Raw genomic sequence first — 23,720 nt, 5'->3', positions numbered from 1 at the left:
AGGAATATATATAAACATCAGACACAAACCTGTACAGGAATATATATAAACATCAGGTACAAACCTGTACAGGAATATATATAAACATCAGGTACAAACCTGTACAGGAATATATATAAACATCAGACACAAACCTGTACAGGAATATATATAAACATCAGACACAAACCTGTACAGGAATATATATAAACATCAGGTACAAACCTGTACAGGAATATATATAAACATCAGACACAAACCTGTACAGGAATATATATAAACATCAGGTACAAACCTGTACAGGAATATATATAAATATCAGGTACAAACCTGTACAGGAATATATATAAACATCAGACACAAACCTGTACAGGAATATATATAAACATCAGACACAAACCTGTACAGGAATATATATAAACATCAGACACAACCCTGTACAGGAATATATATAAACATCAGACACAAACCTGTACAGGAATATATATAAACATCAGGTACAAACCTGTACAGGAATATATATAAACATCAGACACAAACCTGTACAGGAATATATATAAACATCAGACACAAACCTGTACAGGAATATATATAAACATCAGGTACAAACCTGTACAGGAATATATATAAACATCAGACACAAACCTGTACAGGAATATATATAAACATCAGGTACAAACCTGTACAGGAATATATATAAACATCAGATACAAACCTGTACAGGAATATATATAAACATCAGACACAAACCTGTACAGGAATATATATAAACATCAGACACAAACCTGTACAGGAATATATATAAACATCAGGTACAAACCTGTACAGGAATATATATAAACATCAGGTACAAACCTGTACAGTAATATATATAAACATCAGACACAACCTGTACAGGAATATATATAAACATCAGGTACAAACCTGTACAGGAATATATATAAACATCAGATACAAACCTGTACAGGAATATATATAAACATCAGATACAAACCTGTACAGGAATATATATAAACATCAGGTACAAACCTGTACAGGGATATATATAAACATCAGACACAAACCTGTACAGGAATATATATAAACATCAGGTACAAACCTGTACAGGAATATATATAAACATCAGGTACAAACCTGTACAGGAATATATATAAACATCAGGTACAAACCTGTACAGGAATATATATAAACATCAGGTACAAACCTGTACAGGAATATATATAAACATCAGGTACAAACCTGTACAGGAATATATATAAACATCAGACACAAACCTGTACAGGAATATATATAAACATCAGGTACAAACCTGTACAGGAATATATATAAATATCAGGTACAAACCTGTACAGGAATATATATAAACATCAGACACAAACCTGTACAGGAATATATATAAACATCAGGTACAAACCTGTACAGGAATATATATAAACATCAGGTACAAACCTGTACAGGAATATATATAAACATCAGACACAACCTGTACAGGAATATATATAAACATCAGACACAAACCTGTACAGGAATATATATAAACATCAGGTACAAACCTGTACAGGAATATATATAAACATCAGACACAAACCTGTACAGGAATATATATAAACATCAGGTACAAACCTGTACAGGAATATATATAAATATCAGGTACAAACCTGTACAGGAATATATATAAACATCAGACACAAACCTGTACAGGAATATATATAAACATCAGGTACAAACCTGTACAGGAATATATATAAACATCAGGTACAAACCTGTACAGGAATATATATAAACATCAGACACAAACCTGTACAGGAATATATATAAACATCAGACACAACCCTGTACAGGAATATATATAAACATCAGACACAAACCTGTACAGGAATATATATAAACATCAGGTACAAACCTGTACAGGAATATATATAAACATCAGACACAAACCTGTACAGGAATATATATAAACATCAGACACAAACCTGTACAGGAATATATATAAACATCAGGTACAAACCTGTACAGGAATATATATAAACATCAGACACAAACCTGTACAGGAATATATATAAACATCAGGTACAAACCTGTACAGGAATATATATAAATATCAGGTACAAACCTGTACAGGAATATATATAAACATCAGACACAAACCTGTACAGGAATATATATAAACATCAGACACAAACCTGTACAGGAATATATATAAACATCAGACACAACCTGTACAGGAATATATATAAACATCAGACACAAACCTGTACAGGAATATATATAAACATCAGGTACAAACCTGTACAGGAATATATATAAACATCAGACACAAACCTGTACAGGAATATATATAAACATCAGACACAAACCTGTACAGGAATATATATAAACATCAGGTACAAACCTGTACAGGAATATATATAAACATCAGACACAAACCTGTACAGGAATATATATAAACATCAGGTACAAACCTGTACAGGAATATATATAAACATCAGATACAAACCTGTACAGGAATATATATAAACATCAGACACAAACCTGTACAGGAATATATATAAACATCAGACACAAACCTGTACAGGAATATATATAAACATCAGGTACAAACCTGTACAGGAATATATATAAACATCAGGTACAAACCTGTACAGTAATATATATAAACATCAGACACAACCCTGTACAGGAATATATATAAACATCAGGTACAAACCTGTACAGGAATATATATAAACATCAGATACAAACCTGTACAGGAATATATATAAACATCAGGTACAAACCTGTACAGGAATATATATAAACATCAGGTACACAACCTGTACAGGAATATATATAAACATCAGGTACAAACCTGTACAGGAATATATATAAACATCAGGTACAAACCTGTACAGGAATATATATAAACATCAGGTACAAACCTGTACAGGAATATATATAAACATCAGGTACAAACCTGTACAGGAATATATATAAACATCAGGTACAAACCTGTACAGGAATATATATAAACATCAGGTACAAACCTGTACAGGAATATATATAAACATCAGACACAAACCTGTACAGGAATATATATAAACATCAGGTACAAACCTGTACAGGAATATATATAAACATCAGGTACAAACCTGTACAGGAATATATATAAACATCAGACACAAACCTGTACAGGAATATATATAAACATCAGGTACAAACCTGTACAGGAATATATATAAACATCAGGTACAAACCTGTACAGGAATATATATAAACATCAGACACAAACCTGTACAGGAATATATATAAACATCAGACACAAACCTGTACAGGAATATATATAAACATCAGGTACAAACCTGTACAGGAATATATATAAACATCAGACACAAACCTGTACAGGAATATATATAAACATCAGGTACAAACCTGTACAGGAATATATATAAATATCAGGTACAAACCTGTACAGGAATATATATAAACATCAGACACAAACCTGTACAGGAATATATATAAACATCAGGTACAAACCTGTACAGGAATATATATAAACATCAGGTACAAACCTGTACAGGAATATATATAAACATCAGGACACAAACCTGTACAGGAATATATATAAACATCAGACACAAACCTGTACAGGAATATATATAAACATCAGGTACAAACCTGTACAGGAATATATATAAACATCAGGTACAAACCTGTACAGGAATATATATAAACATCAGACACAAACCTGTACAGGAATATATATAAACATCAGGTACAAACCTGTACAGGAATACACATAAACATCAGATACAAACCTGTACAGGAATATATATAAACATCAGACACAAACCTGTACAGGAATATATATAAACATCAGACACAAACCTGTACAGGAATATATATAAACATCAGACACAACCCTGTACAGGAATATATATAAACATCAGGTACAAACCTGTACAGGAATATATATAAACATCAGACACAAACCTGTACAGGAATATATATAAACATCAGGTACAAACCTGTACAGGAATATATATAAACATCAGGTACAAACCTGTACAGGAATATATATAAACATCAGACACAAACCTGTACAGGAATATATATAAACATCAGACACAACCCTGTACAGGAATATATATAAACATCAGACACAAACCTGTACAGGAATATATATAAACATCAGGTACAAACCTGTACAGGAATATATATAAACATCAGACACAACACTGTACAGGAATATATATAAACATCAGGTACAAACCTGTACAGGAATATATATAAACATCAGACACAAACCTGTACAGGAATATATATAAACATCAGGTACAAACCTGTACAGGAATATATATAAACATCAGGTACAAACCTGTACAGGAATATATATAAACATCAGACACAAACCTGTACAGGAATATATATAAACATCAGATACAAACCTGTACAGGAATATATATAAACATCAGACACAAACCTGTACAGGAATATATATAAACATCAGGTACAAACCTGTACAGGAATATATATAAACATCAGGTACAACCCTGTACAGGAATATATATAAACATCAGACACAAACCTGTACAGGAATATATATAAACATGAGACACAAACCTGTACAGGAATATATATAAACATCAGGTACAAACCTGTACAGGAATATATATAAACATCAGGTACAAACCTGTACAGGAATATATATAAACATCAGGTACAAACCTGTACAGGAATATATATAAACATCAGACACAAACCTGTACAGGAATATATATAAACATCAGGTACAAACCTGTACAGGAATACACATAAACATCAGATACAAACCTGTACAGGAATATATATAAACATCAGACACAAACCTGTACAGGAATATATATAAACATCAGACACAAACCTGTACAGGAATATATATAAACATCAGACACAACCCTGTACAGGAATATATATAAACATCAGGTACAAACCTGTACAGGAATATATATAAACATCAGACACAAACCTGTACAGGAATATATATAAACATCAGGTACAAACCTGTACAGGAATATATATAAACATCAGGTACAAACCTGTACAGGAATATATATAAACATCAGACACAAACCTGTACAGGAATATATATAAACATCAGACACAACCCTGTACAGGAATATATATAAACATCAGACACAAACCTGTACAGGAATATATATAAACATCAGGTACAAACCTGTACAGGAATATATATAAACATCAGACACAACACTGTACAGGAATATATATAAACATCAGGTACAAACCTGTACAGGAATATATATAAACATCAGACACAAACCTGTACAGGAATATATATAAACATCAGGTACAAACCTGTACAGGAATATATATAAACATCAGGTACAAACCTGTACAGGAATATATATAAACATCAGACACAAACCTGTACAGGAATATATATAAACATCAGATACAAACCTGTACAGGAATATATATAAACATCAGACACAAACCTGTACAGGAATATATATAAACATCAGGTACAAACCTGTACAGGAATATATAAACATCAGGTACAACCCTGTACAGGAATATATATAAACATCAGACACAAACCTGTACAGGAATATATATAAACATGAGACACAAACCTGTACAGGAATATATATAAACATCAGGTACAAACCTGTACAGGAATATATATAAACATCAGGTACAAACCTGTACAGGAATATATATAAACATCAGACACAAACCTGTACAGGAATATATATAAACATCAGGTACAAACCTGTACAGGAATATATATAAACATCAGGTACAAACCTGTACAGGAATATATATAAACATCAGACACAAACCTGACCTGTACAGGAATATATATAAACATCAGGTACAAACCTGTACAGGAATATATATAAACATCAGACACAAACCTGTACAGGAATATATATAAACATCAGGTACAAACCTGTACAGGAATATATATAAATATCAGGTACAAACCTGTACAGGAATATATATAAACATCAGACACAAACCTGTACAGGAATATATATAAACATCAGGTACAAACCTGTACAGGAATATATATAAACATTATATATAAACATCAGACACAAACCTGTACAGGATTAATATATATAAACATCAGACACAAACCTGTACAGGAATATATATAAACATCAGGTACAAACCTGTACAGGAATATATATAAACATCAGGTACAAACCTGTACAGGAATATATATAAACATCAGACACAAACCTGTACAGGAATATATATAAACATCAGACACAAACCTGTACAGGAATATATATAAACATCAGGTACAAACCTGTACAGGAATATATATAAACATCAGACACAAACCTGTACAGGAATATATATAAACAATATATATAAACATCAGACACAAACCTGTACAGGAATATATATCAACATCAGGTACAAACCTGTACAGGAATATATATAAACATCAGGTACAAACCTGTACAGGAATATATATAAACATCAGGTACAAACCTGTACAGGAATATATATAAACATTATATATAAACATCAGGTACAAACCTGTACAGGAATATATATAAACATCAGGTACAAACCTGTACAGGAATATATATAAACATTATATATAAACATCAGGTACAAACCTGTACAGGAATATATATAAACATCAGACACAAACCTGTACAGGAATATATATAAACATCAGACACAAACCTGTACAGGAATATATATAAACATCAGGTACAAACCTGTACAGGAATATATATAAACATCAGACACAAACCTGTACAGGAATATATATAAACATCAGGTACAAACCTGTACAGGAATATATATAAACATCAGACACAACCCAGTACAGGAATATATATAAACATCAGGTACAAACCTGTACAGGAATATATATAAACATCAGGTACAAACCTGTACAGGAATATATATAAACATCAGGTACAAACCTGTACAGGAATATATATAAACATCAGGTACAAACCTGTACAGGAATATACATAAACATCAGGTACAAACCTGTACAGGAATATATATAAATATCAGGTACAAACCTGTACAGGAATATATATAAACATCAGACACAAACCTGTACAGGAATATATATAAACATCAGGTACAAACCTGTACAGGAATATATATAAATATCAGGTACAAACCTGTACAGGAATATATATAAACATCAGGTACAAACCTGTACAGGAATATATATAAACATCAGGTACAAACCTGTACAGGAATATATATAAACATCAGGTACAAACCTGTACAGGAATATATATAAACATCAGACACAAACCTGTACAGAAATATATATAAACATCAGGTACAAACCTGTACAGGAATATATATAAACATCAGATACAAACCTGTACAGGAATATATATAAACATCAGACACAAACCTGTACAGGAATATATATAAACATCAGACAAAAACCTGTACAGGAATATATATAAACATCAGGTACAAACCTGTACAGGAATATATATAAACATCAGGTACAAACCTGTACAGGAATATATATAAACATCAGGTACAAACCTGTACAGGAATATATATAAACATCAGACACAAACCTGTACAGGAATATATATAAACATCAGGTACAAACCTGTACAGGAATATATATAAACATCAGACACAACCCTGTACAGGAATATATATAAACATCAGACACAAACCTGTACAGGAATATATATAAACATCAGGTACAAACCTGTACAGGAATATATATAAACATCAGACACAAACCTGTACAGGAATATATATAAACATCAGACACAAACCTGTACAGGAATATATATAAACATCAGGTACAAACCTGTACAGGAATATATATAAACATCAGGTACAAACCTGTACAGGAATATATATAAACATCAGACACAAACCTGTACAGGAATATATATAAATATCAGACACAAACCTGTACAGGAATATATATAAACATCAGATACAAACCTGTACAGGAATATATATAAACATCAGGTACAAACCTGTACAGGAATATATATAAACATCAGACACAAACCTGTACAGGAATATATATAAACATCAGACACAAACCTGTACAGGAATATATATAAACATCAGACACAAACCTGTACAGGAATATATATAAATATCAGACACAAACCTGTACAGGAATATATATAAACATCAGATACAAACCTGTACAGGAATATATATAAACATCAGGTACAAACCTGTACAGTAATATATATAAACATCAGACACAAACCTGTACAGGAATATATATAAACATCAGACACAAACCTGTACAGGAATATATATAAACATCAGACACAAACCTGTACAGGATTATATATAAACATCAGGTAAAAACCTGTACAGGAATACATATAAACATCAGACACAAACCTGTACAGGAATATATATAAACATCAGACACAAACCTGTACAGGAATATATATAAACATCAGATACAAACCTGTACAGGAATATATATAAACATCAGGTACAAACCTGTACAGGAATATATATAAACATCAGACACAACCCTGTACAGGAATATATATAAACATCAGGTACAAACCTGTACAGGAATTTATATAAACATCATGATCAGGTACAAACCTGTACAGGAATATATATAAACATCAGGTACAAACCTGTACAGGAATATATATAAACATGAGACACAACCCAGTACAGGAATATATATAAACATCAGGTACAAACCTGTACAGGAATATATATAAACATCAGGTACAAACCTGTACAGGAATATATATAAACATCAGACACAAACCTGTACAGGAATATATATAAACATCAGATACAAACCTGTACAGGAATATATATAAACATCAGACACAAACCTGTACAGGAATATATATAAACATCAGGTACAAACCTGTACAGGAATATATATAAACATCAGGTACAAACCTGTACAGGAATATATATAAACATCAGGTACAAACCTGTACAGGAATACACATAAACATCAGATACAAACCTGTACAGGAATATATATAAACATCAGATACAAACCTGTACAGGAATATATATAAACATGAGACACAAACCTGTACAGGAATATATATAAACATCAGGTACAAACCTGTACAGGAATACACATAAACATCAGGTACAAACCTGTACAGGAATATATATAAACATCAGATACAAACCTGTACAGGAATATATATAAACATGAGACACAAACCTGTACAGGAATATATATAAACATCAGGTACAAACCTGTACAGGAATATATATAAACATCAGGTACAAACCTGTACAGGAATATATATAAATATCAGGTACAAACCTGTACAGGAATATATATAAACATCAGGTACAAACCTGTACAGGAATATATATAAACATCAGATACAATCTTGTACAGGAATATATATAAACATCAGACACAAACCTGTACAGGAATATATATAAACATCAGGTACAAACCTGTACAGGAATATATATAAACATCAGACACAAACCTGTACAGGAATATATATAAACATCAGGTACAAACCTGTACAGGAATATATATAAACATCAGGTACAAACCTGTACAGGAATATATATAAACATCAGACACAAACCTGTACAGGAATATATATAAACATCAGGTACAAACCTGTACAGGAATATATATAAACATCAGGTACAAACCTGTACAGGAATATATATAAACATCAGACACAAACCTGTACAGGAATATATATAAACATCAGGTACAAACCTGTACAGGAATATATATAAACATCAGATACAAACCTGTACAGGAATATATATAAACATCAGACACAAACCTGTACAGGAATATATATAAACATCAGATACAAACCTGTACAGGAATATATATAAACATCAGGTACAAACCTGTACAGGAATATATATAAACATCAGACACAAACCTGTACAGGAATATATATAAACATCAGGTACAAACCTGTACAGGAATATATATAAACATCAGGTACAAACCTGTACAGGAATATATATAAACATCAGGTACAAACCTGTACAGGAATATATATAAACATCAGGTACAAACCTGTACAGGAATATATATAAACATCAGGTACAAACCTGTACAGGAATATATATAAACATCAGGTACAAACCTGTACAGGAATATATATAAACATCAGGTACAAACCTGTACAGGAATATATATAAACATCAGGTACAAACCTGTACAGGAATATATATAAACATCAGGTACAAACCTGTACAGGAATATATATAAACATCAGATACAAACCTGTACAGGAATATATATAAACATCAGACACAAACCTGTACAGGAATATATATAAACATCAGGTACAAACCTGTACAGGAATATATATTAACATCAGGTACAAACCTGTACAGGAATATATATAAATATCAGGTACAAACCTGTACAGGAATATATATAAATATCAGGTACAAACCTGTACAGGAATATATATAAACATCAGACACAAACCTGTACAGGAATATATATAAACATCAGGTACAAACCTGTACAGGAATATATATAAACATCAGGTACAAACCTGTACAGGAATATATATAAACATCAGACACAACCCTGTACAGGAATATATATAAACATCAGGTAAAAACCTGTACAGGAATATATATAAACATCAGGTACAAACCTGTACAGGAATATATATAAACATCAGGTACATACCTGTACAGGAATATATATAAACATCAGGTACAAACCTGTACAGGAATATATATAAACATCAGGTACATACCTGTACAGGAATATATATAAACATCAGGTACAAACCTGTACAGGAATATATATAAACATCAGGTACAAACCTGTACAGGAATATATATAAACATCAGGTACAAACCTGTACATGAATATATATACACATCAGATACAAACCTGTACAGGAATATATATAAACATCAGGTACAAACCTGTACAGGAATATATATAAACATCAGGTACAAACCTGTACAGGAATATATATACACATCAGATACAAACCTGTACAGGAATATATATAAACATCAGGTACAAACCTGTACAGGAATATATATAAACATCAGGTACAAACCTGTACAGGAATATATATACACATCAGATACAAACATGTACAGGAATATATATAAACATCAGGTACAAACCTGGAGACACTGTAGAACAGGGAAACATAGCACAAATACTTTCCCTGAGATTTGGGAAGGCTGCGGAACTGGGAAATCTATACAACACTATAGCTAATATGTAATCAGAGATTTGGGGGAGGTAATTAGGGAACAGGGAGAAATAACACCTATACTCACTCTGACATTTGGGGGAGGAGGCTAATTGGAAGGGAGAAACAACATGTATATTCACCCTGACATTTGGGGGTGGGGGGTATATAGAGAAGGGAGAAACAACACCTATATTCACCCAGAGAATCTGATTTGGGGAGGCTGTAGAGAAGGGAGAAACAGCACTTATATATATTTACCATGAGATTTGGGATGGGAGGCTGTAGAGATGTAATACTGATACTAACCCTGAGATTTGGGGGGAGGGTTGTAGAGAAGAGAGATACAACCCTTATACTGGCCCTAAAAATTGAGAGTGGGGATCCGGAGGAGGCTGTACAGAAGAGAGATACAACAATTCTACTCACCCTGAGATTTGGGAAGGCTGTAGAACAGGGAGACTAGGCCCAATGTTGCTCTCTCACACATTTCCACCAGTGACTTACAAGTCTGTTTGTTCAAGTACATCATATTTATAACAAAGCATCAATATATATGATTCTGTATACTACTAATGATTTCAGATTTACATACATCTATATATAAATTTACGATACACTCATTATTGTTTGGAAGAAACTTTCAGTGCATAATGTTTAAACACATAGATATTAAGTTACAAAATTCTAATTTAAGCTGAACTAAATCTGGTAATTGTTTGTGCATTGTATGGTCTAACATTTGTACAGGAGCTAGGGCATTACTTTACTTTTATGCTTGTTGAGTTTGTACCGGAGACACATTACCTAAAACAAGACCTAAATGGCTTTCAAGTCTTAAAGGAGGGACAGCAGTACAGTAGTGTACTAGAAGGATGCAGTAGTCCCGAGAGAGGCTGAAAATTATATTTTGTTGATAATTTCATGCTCAAACAAAAAATTAAAACCCGATGTATACTTACCATCAAATCTATACACCAGTTAAGTATTGTACCTACCTTTTGGTCTGGGAGTGGAGGAGATGAAAATGCTAATGATAATTTGGTGGCTTCATGGGACAGGGACTTGAACACTGATCCTGAAATTGTAACATTTAATTTATATATACATGACATACCTTTACCCAGAGTTATCTCCCTTGTTGTTGTTGGGTTTTTTATACATTGTACAGAAGTTATCTTGAGCATACATGTATATGGGACAATTTCTCTCTCTTTTTTTTATAATGACAAAAATATAAAAAGCTCTAATGACTGACAGAATAAAAACCAATTATGGACAGAAGAGTTAAATCCTAGCTCTTTATATCAATGATATGTATGAATGTCCAGTTTCCGGATACACCTCAATTCTAACATAGAAATGTTTATTCAGGTAGATTAGCAACACACATCAGGGCTTTTTCTGAGGACTTTTGGGGGCCGTTAATGGGCCCCATTCCCAATTAAAATTATTTCATATTTAAGCCAAATTTCCAAAATTTGCAGTTTACACCTGAAAAATCTTTCCCAATTCACTAATTTTCTTCCCAAAATGAGACGAAAAGGCCCCATCCCAAACAAGTGAGAAAAAGACCTGCACATCAACACAGTATTATACAATGTACTAACCTCGGACTCTCATGCCTTAAATTACATACTTCAATATAAACTTATTAATCACTGGATGCAACAACCTAAACTGACTTCATTCCTGATCAAATGTTAAATGATTATTAAGAAAAAGAAATATAACTGTCAAATTCAATACAAAAAAGCGACTAAAAACCCAATAATCATTAGATCTGAGCTCATGATCATGGTACAACTGTGACCAATATAATAATATACCTTACCCACTTTGGTCCAGTATTCACTCTGCTTTGCTTCAAAATCATCATCAGTTTCTCGTTCAGTTTCACCATCTAGTAAATAAAGAAGGCTTTAAATCACTACCAACTAAGTTATCTTACACCTGTGTGTAGTTCACTAAGTTATCTTACACCTGTGTGTAGTTCACTAGGTTATCTTACACCTGTGTGTAGTTCACTAAGTTATATTACACCTGTGTGTAGTTCACTAAGTTATCTTACACCTGTGTGTAGTTCACTAGGTTATCTTACATATGTTTGTAGTTCACTAAGTTATCTTACACCTGTATGTAGTTCACTAAGTTATCTTACAAGTATCCAATAATATTAGAGGTTTACACGACAGGAATCTTTTGACAGGGTGTCATGTAACATCCACCAATGTTATCAGGTGGAAAAAGACCTCATATACGTATCTTACAAGTTACATTGTATCTTACCAGTGTGTAGTCAATAAGTGATCAGGTTATATCTACACTTCTGTGGTTGTCTAAACACGATCTTAAAAATAATACTCGAATGTTAATGTTAGCGTTCGTACCCTTAATTTGTGTGATGACAATGTCGAGGTTATCTTTGAAATTTTCCAAAACGTTTCCACCTCCATGTGCTTCGCCGCTCGCCATGTTTGTTGTCATTTTGTTGTGCAATCTAATATTACGATAAGTCCGGAACTGCTCCGGAAAAGCTATAAAAAGAATATCGCCTGTGTGCTAAAAATACAAATCACCTTTATATTCCAAACTAAATGACAATATTCATTTTGGTAATGATCTTTTTAAATATTGAATAGATAGCCCATGTTCATCGCAGTAGCATCCGGAGATGACAGGTGATTTGGTTCATAAATTACTCTCACCGGAACTTCTCACAAAATACCAAAAACAGAAATGGAAGACGACGATTTGGAAAGTATTCGTGCCCGTCGGATGGCAGAGATGCAGGCCCAGTATGGGGTATGTGTTATTTTACATGTGTTAATATTTCTTGTTCGTTAGTATGTCATTTATTTCCTAAATATTACTCGGCGTCTGAATATTTGCTCGAATAATACTGTAACTCACGATCGACACACGTGCGTGCGAATCATACCTGTCCTATATTTGGGATCCAAGGGTTCCGTCGCAGGGGCTAGCAACGATTATATGGCATAAAAAAGACGAAGAAAAAATGCGTAAGAGCACGGGAAATGTTTTCTTGTTATCTTTACGTCATAGATCATCGTGATCCAGTAGAATAGAGCATCCTGCAGTCCTGCTCGTGATCCAGTAGAATAGATCATCCTGTTTGTACTTGTGGACACGATTATGATATTTTAATCAAAATATTACATTATAGACGAGTAAATTATTGTATTACAATCGCATGCTTAATTTGTAAAAAGAATATCGTACCTTGGCCTTATAAATATGTAGTACCTGTGGTAGAAGTTAGTTTGTTTTGGCTCCCCAAACTGAGATACGACAATAACATGTCTTTAGTTTACCCTTCTAATTTCTGAGAAATAGTTATTTAACTTCTGAATCAAACCATGATGCCATATGATGCTAGCCCCTGTATGTGGTTCCAATATTTATGTATTATTTCTCCTCTCTTGGAGTAAGATATCATCCTTTATATTAAGGCCATTTAATAATTTTTAGCCTCAGATATTATTAACCAGTTTAACTGTGGAAATATCAATCTCCATGAATCTGTTTAGTCCCAGTTGTGACTGATCAGTTGATGATGTTTCCAAGATTAATATAAGGAAATCTGGGAGCTTGGTGGAGACATTGCCTTGACTTTTCGTTCATCCTTTGACACTGAATTAATTTTAAGAGATATGATCCCTTTGTTGGCCAAGACGTCTGCATCTGGTAATTGTATTTATCAAAAGAATAGTATCCCCTACAATATCAACAAGGTGTAACACTTGAAAAATTGGATGTGTTGGGTGAGCTTCGGTTCACTTTGAATTCGACACATTTGATGCATCATCTGCTAGCTAGACTGTTTTTGGTCCATTTTCTTATCATTATCACATGATAAATGGATATGAAGCATCATGGATGAAAGTTTTCAGTATTAATGCTGAATTCAGTATTTTGTAAATATCTTCTTCCATATATATTAAAATATTTTTTCTGCAAAAACAGGTCTAGACTATAGGCTAGGTATTTCAATACTTTAAGGTTCTCACACTTTCATCCATGTGTAGCATTCATTGGATATTAAAAGTTTCTAATCAGTGAAACCAATTAAAGGTACAAAAAGTAACATTACTCATGTACATGTGCATTTTTCCTGTCCTATTAGAAAATATCAAATTTATATCTTGTTAGTCTGAAACAATTGAAATGTCAAATGTCAATCTTTTAATCTGGGTAATATAATCTATATATATATAGCTACAGTAGAGCTTATAATTAGGCAATGGAAATATCAATTTTATATCTGGATATAGTCCCAGTTTTGACTGACCAGTTGTGATATTTCCAAGATTAATATAAGGAAATCTGGGAGCTTGGTGGAGACATCGCCTTGACTCTTCGTTCATCCTTTGACAGTGGATTTATTTGTCCAATACAAGTGACCTGTATGTCTTCAGTAAAGTTAAATGATCCATATCTCTCAGGTTTCAAAAAGAGAAATATTTATTTTTGTTTTTTTTTGTTATAACTTAACATTATATGGTATCAAATTAATGATTTGTTAAGCAAGATGTTTGGATTATACGAATGTGTCCTATTATCTTTGAGAGAAAAATTTACTTTGCACAGGTATGAGTATATACGTACATATATAGTAATTATATATAAGGATGAACATATCCGGCACCGTGGCATTTTCACTCATTCAGACGAGTAGATGATTATTAATTGATTGGGCATCTGTTTAGAGCTTGGAGGTCCCGGGCTTATATAAGTACCAGCCTGCTGGTTAACGTTATTGTATTTGTCCTGTCCTATTAAAAAATATCAATTTTATATTTTGTCAGTCTGAGACAATTGAAATGTCAATCTTTATATTTAGGTAGTCTATATATATAGCTAGATCTTATAATTAGGCAATGGAAATATCAATTTTATATCTGGATATAGTCCCAGTTGTGACTGACCAGTTGGTGATGTTTCCAAGATTATAACATAAGGAAATCTGGGAGCTTGGTGGAGACATCGCCTTGACTCTTCGTTCATCCTTTGACAGCTTGATAAAGTTGATTTATTTGTCTAATACAAGTGACCTGTATGATTTCGGTAATGTTATATGATCCATATATCTCTCGGCTTCTATCTAAAAACAAAACAAAATCATTTATGAGTTGAATATATGCTCACTGAAATACAGGTGCAAAGATGGTCATGCATGATGTGAGAATACTTACTTTTTTTTCAAATTTACAAGAGGTATAATTTTGATTGGTAGACATATTGCAAGCAATCGACAATTATCACTTCAACCAAATTTTACAATTTTAGCATTTATAACAGATAGGCCTTGTGAGTCCAGTTAGTGTGAAGTCATGATCACAGTCAATTATCTCAGTATAGGTATTCTCCACTTACAGGATATAGTCACACCAGATTTGGGTGACAAATCTTTGGGGTCATAAGAGCAGTAGATACTGTAGCTTGATAGCTGACCATAAATAGGTGTCAAAAGTGAGAACTTTTAAGTCTGTTATTTTGGTCAGGTTTATCAGATTGCTAAAATCCCAACCAAAACGTTCATTTAATCAACTGGATCATGGAGTATGTAACATTAAACCCTGTACATAGAGTATACATGTATTTATTTGAAACTCAAATTATTCAAGGTATTCTCATACTAATTAACCATTAACGTATAAAGTTCCATCTAAACACATTTAAAATAGAAGTTACTGAAGTGCTAAGAAACGGTGATTATATATACATGTACTGTATATATATGTAATGCGAACACCCTGCTCTGACTTGATTATGATGAGGGGATAATATTTTAGTGTCTTATAATAAATATAATAACCTTGTGGAAATAAGTTCAGTGGAAATATCAATCTTATATCTGCACGGTTAGTCCCAGTTGTGACTGACCAGTTGGTGATGTTTCCAAGATTAATATAAGGAAATCTGGGAGCTTGGTGGAGACATCGCCTTGACTCTTCGTTCATCCTTTGACACATATATATATTGTTTTTGGTAACCTAAATGATCTGTTTCCTGCTAGCATGCTTCTATCCCAAAACAAAAAGACTAAAACAGGAGCAAAGATGTTATGCATGATGTTATAAATTTACTCTTTTTTTCAAATTAACTATCTGAGTTAGTTTTGATTGGATGAGTTAGTTTTGATTGGATGACAAACATATTGATTGGATGACAAACATATTTAAATGTAGATGCATGGATAAGCAGTCAACAACACTTCAACCAAATTTTACATATTAGCATCCATACTTGTAACAGATGAGCAAATATATGTCTCATCTAGTCATGTTAGTGTGGAATCACAGACAATATCTCACCAGATTTGGGCAACAAATCCCTAGGGTTTGAAGAGTAGTATTGCAGGTACATGTAGTTTGTTGATGAAACATAAAAACATCTGCAGTCAAGATGTTGTGGATTGAATGGAATTTTGAACTCAATCCATCAATGCAATCATTCATGTATCATGTATATATGTAGTGGAAACAAGAGAACCACAAGGGCCTGAATCTCTCACATGATATTAATCTGACATATCTAATCTTAAAAGTGAAATATATTATGCGGTATATAGCTACAGGAAAAATATCATTGTCAGATATCAAAAGAATGTACTAAAATATTTCAAACATATTTGACCATGGTGACCTTGAAAGTGGGTCATGAAAAACCATCCATTTGAACAAACTTAGTAACCCTACATGCTATATGCCTAATATCAGTATCCTGGGCCTTAATTAGTTTGAAAGTGCTATATTTCCAAGAAAGAGTAATTATGATCGATTGAAACAAGTCTCAATAGACTGTTGTGAATATAATTTCCATATAATACCAATAGTTTCATGTCCTGGAAATTTTATTCTATTTAATTTCTAGCCTCATGCACCACCTCGATGGTTTTTTTCAGTACCTGTGACTCTATTACATACTGTTTTTGTCATTTATTGTTGTTGATTATGGCCTGTATGTATATATATTATGTACAATGGGTACATTTTATGCATTTTTGTGACAAGCAGTATATATGATAGATTATATGTAATATGTGCATACATGTACTTGTGATAATGGATTTCAGTAATATTCTATTTACAGATGTACATAAAGCAATATCACCAAACTAAAAATTGTCATTTTTTTTAACATATAATTTTTTTTAGATACTTAACATTTTTGAGAAAATGGGCAGTGGGTTCGTTAACTTGATAATTGTAAATAACATGTACTCATATCATATACTAGTTTTGCTTCATTTTCTGTGTTTTGCTCTTGCTTCAGGGTGGCGGCGGCGGAGGAGGTGGTGGTCCATCCCAGGAGGAACAGATGGAGAAGGCCAGACAGATGGCCGATATGAAACACAGTATCCTCAGCCAAGTGCTTGACCAGCCAGCCCGGGCCAGATGTGAGTTCTGTAAAAGGTTTACTGGATTTAATTTATATTATTTAGAGGAAAAGGGTTTTGTTACATTTGCATTGTCATGACCAAACAGCTTGAAACTTGGATAGAAATAATCAAGACCAATGGACAGGAATTAAGCCTATATACCGAACATAGGAAATAAAAGGCAGTTCTGTAGTGTCAATCAGTAGTCAAACTAAAAAACAACAATCAGGAAGTAGATTTATGGGTATACCGATATATAATATTTAATACACAATTACGTATATTGCATATGTAGTAACACAAATTAAATGATGAAGGAAGACAATTTTATGGCTTACTTGCAGCTTATACCACTGCACCACATCCATGTTCTAAAAAGAATGATTCTGCACACATTTAAAAAAAAAAAAAAATTCAATGGTGATGCATGGTCAGCCCACTATATCAATACCTGCATCCCAGTGGATGCAAATTGTACACATATTACATTGTACATGTATTCATCTCAGAACAATTAAATTAGGAAATGTGACATTGCAATATAAACATAATCAATTGCATGGCTTTTCATCAGAACAGATCAATTGTTGCTTATTACAGTAATCAGTGTAATTTACATTGAAGTTGGTATTATAAGGGAGAGAACCCTGTAATGCTTATATGAAACTAAAATCCTTGTGTCAGAGTCACTGAAGACATGATCTCAGTTGACTGTGAATCACAGTGTAAAGTTGGTATTATAGGGGAGATAACCCTGTAATGCTTATATGAAATTAAGATCCTTGCGACAGAGTCAATTAAAGACAGGATTTCAGTCGACTGTAAGGTTATGATTATGTTGCAGTAAATACAATAGCTGTTGCCAAACCTGAAAAGGCAAAAATGGTTGAAAACATGCTGATACAGATGGCAAAATCAGGTCAGATCCAAAACAAGGTAAGATTTCGGGTTTCTGTAATCCCCAAACATGAAAGATTATGAACCTTATACAGGTAACACATGATGTGTGAAAATCTATTCATATTACAAACTTAACAAATTTAAACTGAAGTGATATATTTCACCTTCATTTGAAAACTTTTATTTTGAAATTTAAGTATTTGTTAAACCAGAATCAGGACCATGACTCTTCTCCCCACTACATAAAGATTTAAATATTCAAAAATTGTACAAGAACTTTTTGTATCCCAGATTGGAGAGGATCAGCTGAAAGGATTACTTGAGAGGGTCAGTGAGCAGACACAGAAAAAGACCACAGTAAAGGTATATTGAATGTTTTATTCATTGTAACTGAATCTTTCTGGTTATTCCTTTTTCCTCTGAAATTTTTCATTCACATGTAACGATCCTTGACACTGTTCCAGCTTAAAGAAAATAACCACCAATTCAATGTGTAATTTCTTCATTTCTTCTCCTCTCCTTGAATCTACGTAGATTAAATATAATAACCACCAATTCAATGTGTAATGTCTTCAGTTCCTCCCCTCCTTTGGTCTACCCAGGCTAAAGATAAACCACCAGTTGGGTATTTTAACCTTTTATTTCAAACATCAATCCTGCTGATGGACGTGCACCTACATTCTTTTCTCCAATCCTACATTGTCTTTATCTACAATGTAAAAAGATTATCATAGTATATTTTGTCAGGGGCCGCGGTGGCCAAGTGGTTAAGGTGTCGTGACACTTTATCACTAGCCCTCCACCTCTGGGTTGCGAGTTCGAAACCTACGTGGGGCAGTTGCCAGTTACTGACTGTAGGTCGGTGGGTTTTTTCTCCGGGTACTCTGGCTTTCATCCACCTTCAAAACCTGGCACGTCCTTAAATGACCCTGCCTGTTAATAGGACGTTAAACAAATCAAACCAAAGTATATTTTGTCATATGCACATGTCTTTAGGTCACTGAAAACTGTCACATCATAAGCTCTGTTTTATGGGACTGCGATGGCTGAGTGGTAAAATTTGTCCCAACACTTTATCACTAGCCCTCCACCTCTGGGTTGCGAGGTCGAAACTCATATGGGCCGGTGGTTTTTCTGCGGGTACTCCGGCTTTCCTCCACCTCCAAAACCTGGCACGTCCTTAAATGACCCTGGCAGTTAATAGGACATTTAACAAAATAAATCAAATCACATGATAAGCTCTGTGCTACTTCTATGTAAATTTTCCCCAGTAGTGCCATTCTGTTAAATATAACTATTCTGTTATGTTTTTAGAAAAAAAACGTGTTTTGTACTCAATTATATAGAGTATTAGGGTACAAAACACAGTTTGCAGCAGTATGTTTTTGCCGGCCGCTGTCGGCCATCGTAAGAGGTGTCTATAAAGGACACTTTTGCCTTGTCTCTTAGGTGTCCTTGATACACAGGTTCGACTGTATATAGAGATAGATTCCTACGTATGTAACCAAATGATGTTCTCACTCTACCAACCTCATTAATGATGCAATTGTCCTGAAACTCAATACACTTATTCATGAACCATCATGTTTTACAAAATAAAGGTCACCTCTATTGTAAATAGGTTTCTGAAGTCTATGCTCAAAAGACCTCATTAGTTACCTGATAGTCCTGATTAGAAACTTAACACTTACAGCCATCATCTCTTGTATGAGTTCAGGTTTCACATACCTGGGTTCAAAATCGTGGCCACTTACTATAAATAGATTTCCCATGTCATTGCTGTACCAACTTCATTCATTTTCATAGACTTACTCACCACCAACATTTTTTGGGTAGATTTGGGTTTCAATCTGAGGAGAAACTCACCACCAACATTTTTTGGGTAGATTTGGGTTTCAAACTCAATCTCCTGGCCATGGGGTCAAAATTGAGGTTTCTGCTACAATGTAGCTGCTATAAAGAGAGGTTCGTTGTCCTCATTCTACCAACTTCATTAATTATATCAGATTACCCTAAAACTTCATACACTTCACAATTCTGTACCCACTCTTATTATTGATAGATTTTAAACATCGTTTCTTCGTTTCTTCAAATATCAGATATATAATGCTGTTTCCTTTATTATTATTGATAGATTTTAAACATCTCTCCTTCGTTTCTTTAGATATCAGATATATAGTGCTGTTTCCTCACACTCTTACTAACAACTATTATCACTTGTTATATCTTATTAAGTTAGCATTTTGCTGAGCGACATTGTGATTAGACATTGCTTACTGTCTTTTATTGTGTATTGTCAATGTTGAATAACGACGTTATATTTATGGCTTGAGATGCCTTGTTAATTTTAAAAGCATCCCTTAAAAGGATATTGATTTTGTTTCAGTTTAAACGAAGAGTACTTGATGACTCGGATGAAGACTGAAAGTTAAAACAGGAAGCATAAAAGATTTGTCTTTAGCCAAGTACATTTATTATGTACATGTTGTTTGGTGGCCAACGCCTGAGTTAGGATGACTGAGTGGGTGTTTTATTCTTTGTGTTGTACTCCGACAAGGAAGTTATATGACATCAAAAAAAGTTTGAGTTCTTTAAACGTGGTCATTGATGCAAGGAGATAATGTCTATTATAAGGTAGTACAAACTTTGTGTTCACAGCTTTGTGCTAATGACTGATATTCAGGTATGAAACATGAAACGAATTACTTCCCAGTAGTAATGGCTGGGTCTATTTATAGACAGAAGTGTGATGATGTGTACATTAATGTATTTTAGATAGAAACTGATAAAGATGTATATGCATAATTCACTAAATTTAAAAAAAAAAATACAATAAACTGAATATTTTGAGGGAGGCTTTATTAATGGTTATTTTCTGTTTCCATCTGATGTCTTACAGCCTTGTAGTTGGAAGTCAATAATTTTGAAGAATTATTTTTACTTATTTTGTCTTACTGAAGAAATGAAATAAAAACAAATTTCAACACTCAGCTGGCTTATGATGACTATATTGTTATAGTATTAGGTATGAAATTTAGACCGATATTCATATTAAATCAATATGTCATATATATACAGTACACTCTTTGTATGTAACAGTTCTAGAATGGCATATAATGCTCATCAATTATGGAGAAGTTATTTTCTACAAAACAGCACTGCCAACATATATGTACAAGTACATGTACCTTACAGTAAAAAATAGCACTGTGTGCACGTGGCCTTATGTTATTTGTATGTTCAGAACAATATCAAACCTGTCATAGTGTGTTTTCAGTTACCGAATACTGAAATGGTATACTCTGTATGTTTGTGTTAAAAGTTCCTGGTTTTAAATTATATGTACTTAATAAAACTCCGTGATAAACTACATTCTACTGTATTTATTGTCCCTCAGTAGATAAGAAATATACGGACCCGAGTCAATTATGGGATGCTCGGTCAAGAAGAATAATTCTATTGAAGCAGTCACTTTAGGACTTTAGGACTTTAGGATGTGTTATTTCAATTTTTTATTAGCTCACCTGGACCGAAGGTCCGGTGAGCTTATGTCATAGCGCAGCGTCCGTCGTCCGTCCGTCGTCCGTCCGTCCGTCCGTCCGTCCGTCGTCCGTCCGTCCGTCGTCCGTCAACATTTGCTTCAAATCGCTACTAGTCAAAAAGTTCTAACTGGATTTTGACCAAATTTGGCCAGAAACATCCTTGGCAGAAGGGGAACAGATTTTGCATAAATGGTGACTCTGACCCCCGAGGGGCCAAAGGGGCGGGGCCCAATAGGGGAAATAGAGGTAATTCCTTTAAATCGCTACTAGTCATAAAGTTATGAATGGATTTGAACCCAATTTGGTCTGAAACATCCTTGGGGGAAGGGGAACAGATTTTGCATAAATGGTGACTCTGACCCCCGAGGGGCCAAAGGGGCGGGGCCCAATAGGGGAAATAGAGGTAATTCCTTTAAATCGCTACTAGTCATAAAGTTATGAATGGATTTGAACCCAATTTGGTCTGAAACATCCTTGGGGGAAAGGGAACAGATTTTGCATAAATGGTGACTCTGACCCCCGAGGGGCCAAAGGGGCGGGGCCCAATAGGGGAAATAGAGGTAATTCCTTTAAATCGCTACTAGTCATAAAGTTATGAATGGATTTGAACCCAATTTGGTCTGAAACATCCTTGGGGAAAGGGGAACAGATTTTGCATAAATGGTGACTCTGACCCCCGAGGGGCCAAAGGGGCGGGGCCCAATAGGGGAAATAGAGGTA

The 23,720-nt window shown here is 33.5% G+C and overlaps 2 protein-coding genes across 2 annotated transcripts in view; one reads left to right on the top strand and one right to left on the bottom strand.

Annotated features, from left to right (window-relative positions):
• Positions 1 to 13,805, bottom strand: part of LOC117337263 (cyclin-D1-binding protein 1 homolog) — a 30,141-nt gene extending 16,336 nt beyond the window's left edge. The window contains exons 1-4 of the mRNA XM_033898156.1: positions 13,544 to 13,805; positions 12,988 to 13,056; positions 12,152 to 12,231; positions 11,583 to 11,664 (exon numbers count right to left, since the gene is read on the bottom strand). Coding sequence (XP_033754047.1) covers positions 11,583 to 11,664; positions 12,152 to 12,231; positions 12,988 to 13,056; positions 13,544 to 13,640 — 328 coding nt within the window. The 5' untranslated portion in view covers positions 13,641 to 13,805. The remainder of the gene's footprint in view (positions 1 to 11,582; positions 11,665 to 12,151; positions 12,232 to 12,987; positions 13,057 to 13,543) is intronic.
• Positions 13,806 to 13,842: 37 nt separating this feature from the next.
• LOC117337264 (programmed cell death protein 5-like) lies at positions 13,843 to 22,830 on the top strand. The gene is made up of 5 exons (XM_033898157.1): positions 13,843 to 13,958; positions 18,453 to 18,576; positions 19,403 to 19,494; positions 19,750 to 19,821; positions 21,845 to 22,830. The coding sequence occupies exons 1-5, from the start codon at positions 13,893 to 13,895 to the stop codon at positions 21,881 to 21,883; spliced, it is 393 nt and encodes a 130-aa protein (XP_033754048.1). The 5' UTR covers positions 13,843 to 13,892; the 3' UTR covers positions 21,884 to 22,830.
• Positions 22,831 to 23,720: the final 890 nt, after the last annotated feature.

The sequence above is a fragment of the Pecten maximus genome, chromosome 11 (assembly GCF_902652985.1).
Source record: "Pecten maximus chromosome 11, xPecMax1.1, whole genome shotgun sequence".
Classification (NCBI taxonomy): domain Eukaryota; kingdom Metazoa; phylum Mollusca; class Bivalvia; order Pectinida; family Pectinidae; genus Pecten; species Pecten maximus.
The sequence above is the reverse complement of the archived record's forward strand: the minus strand, read 5'-3'. Positions and strand labels throughout refer to the sequence as shown.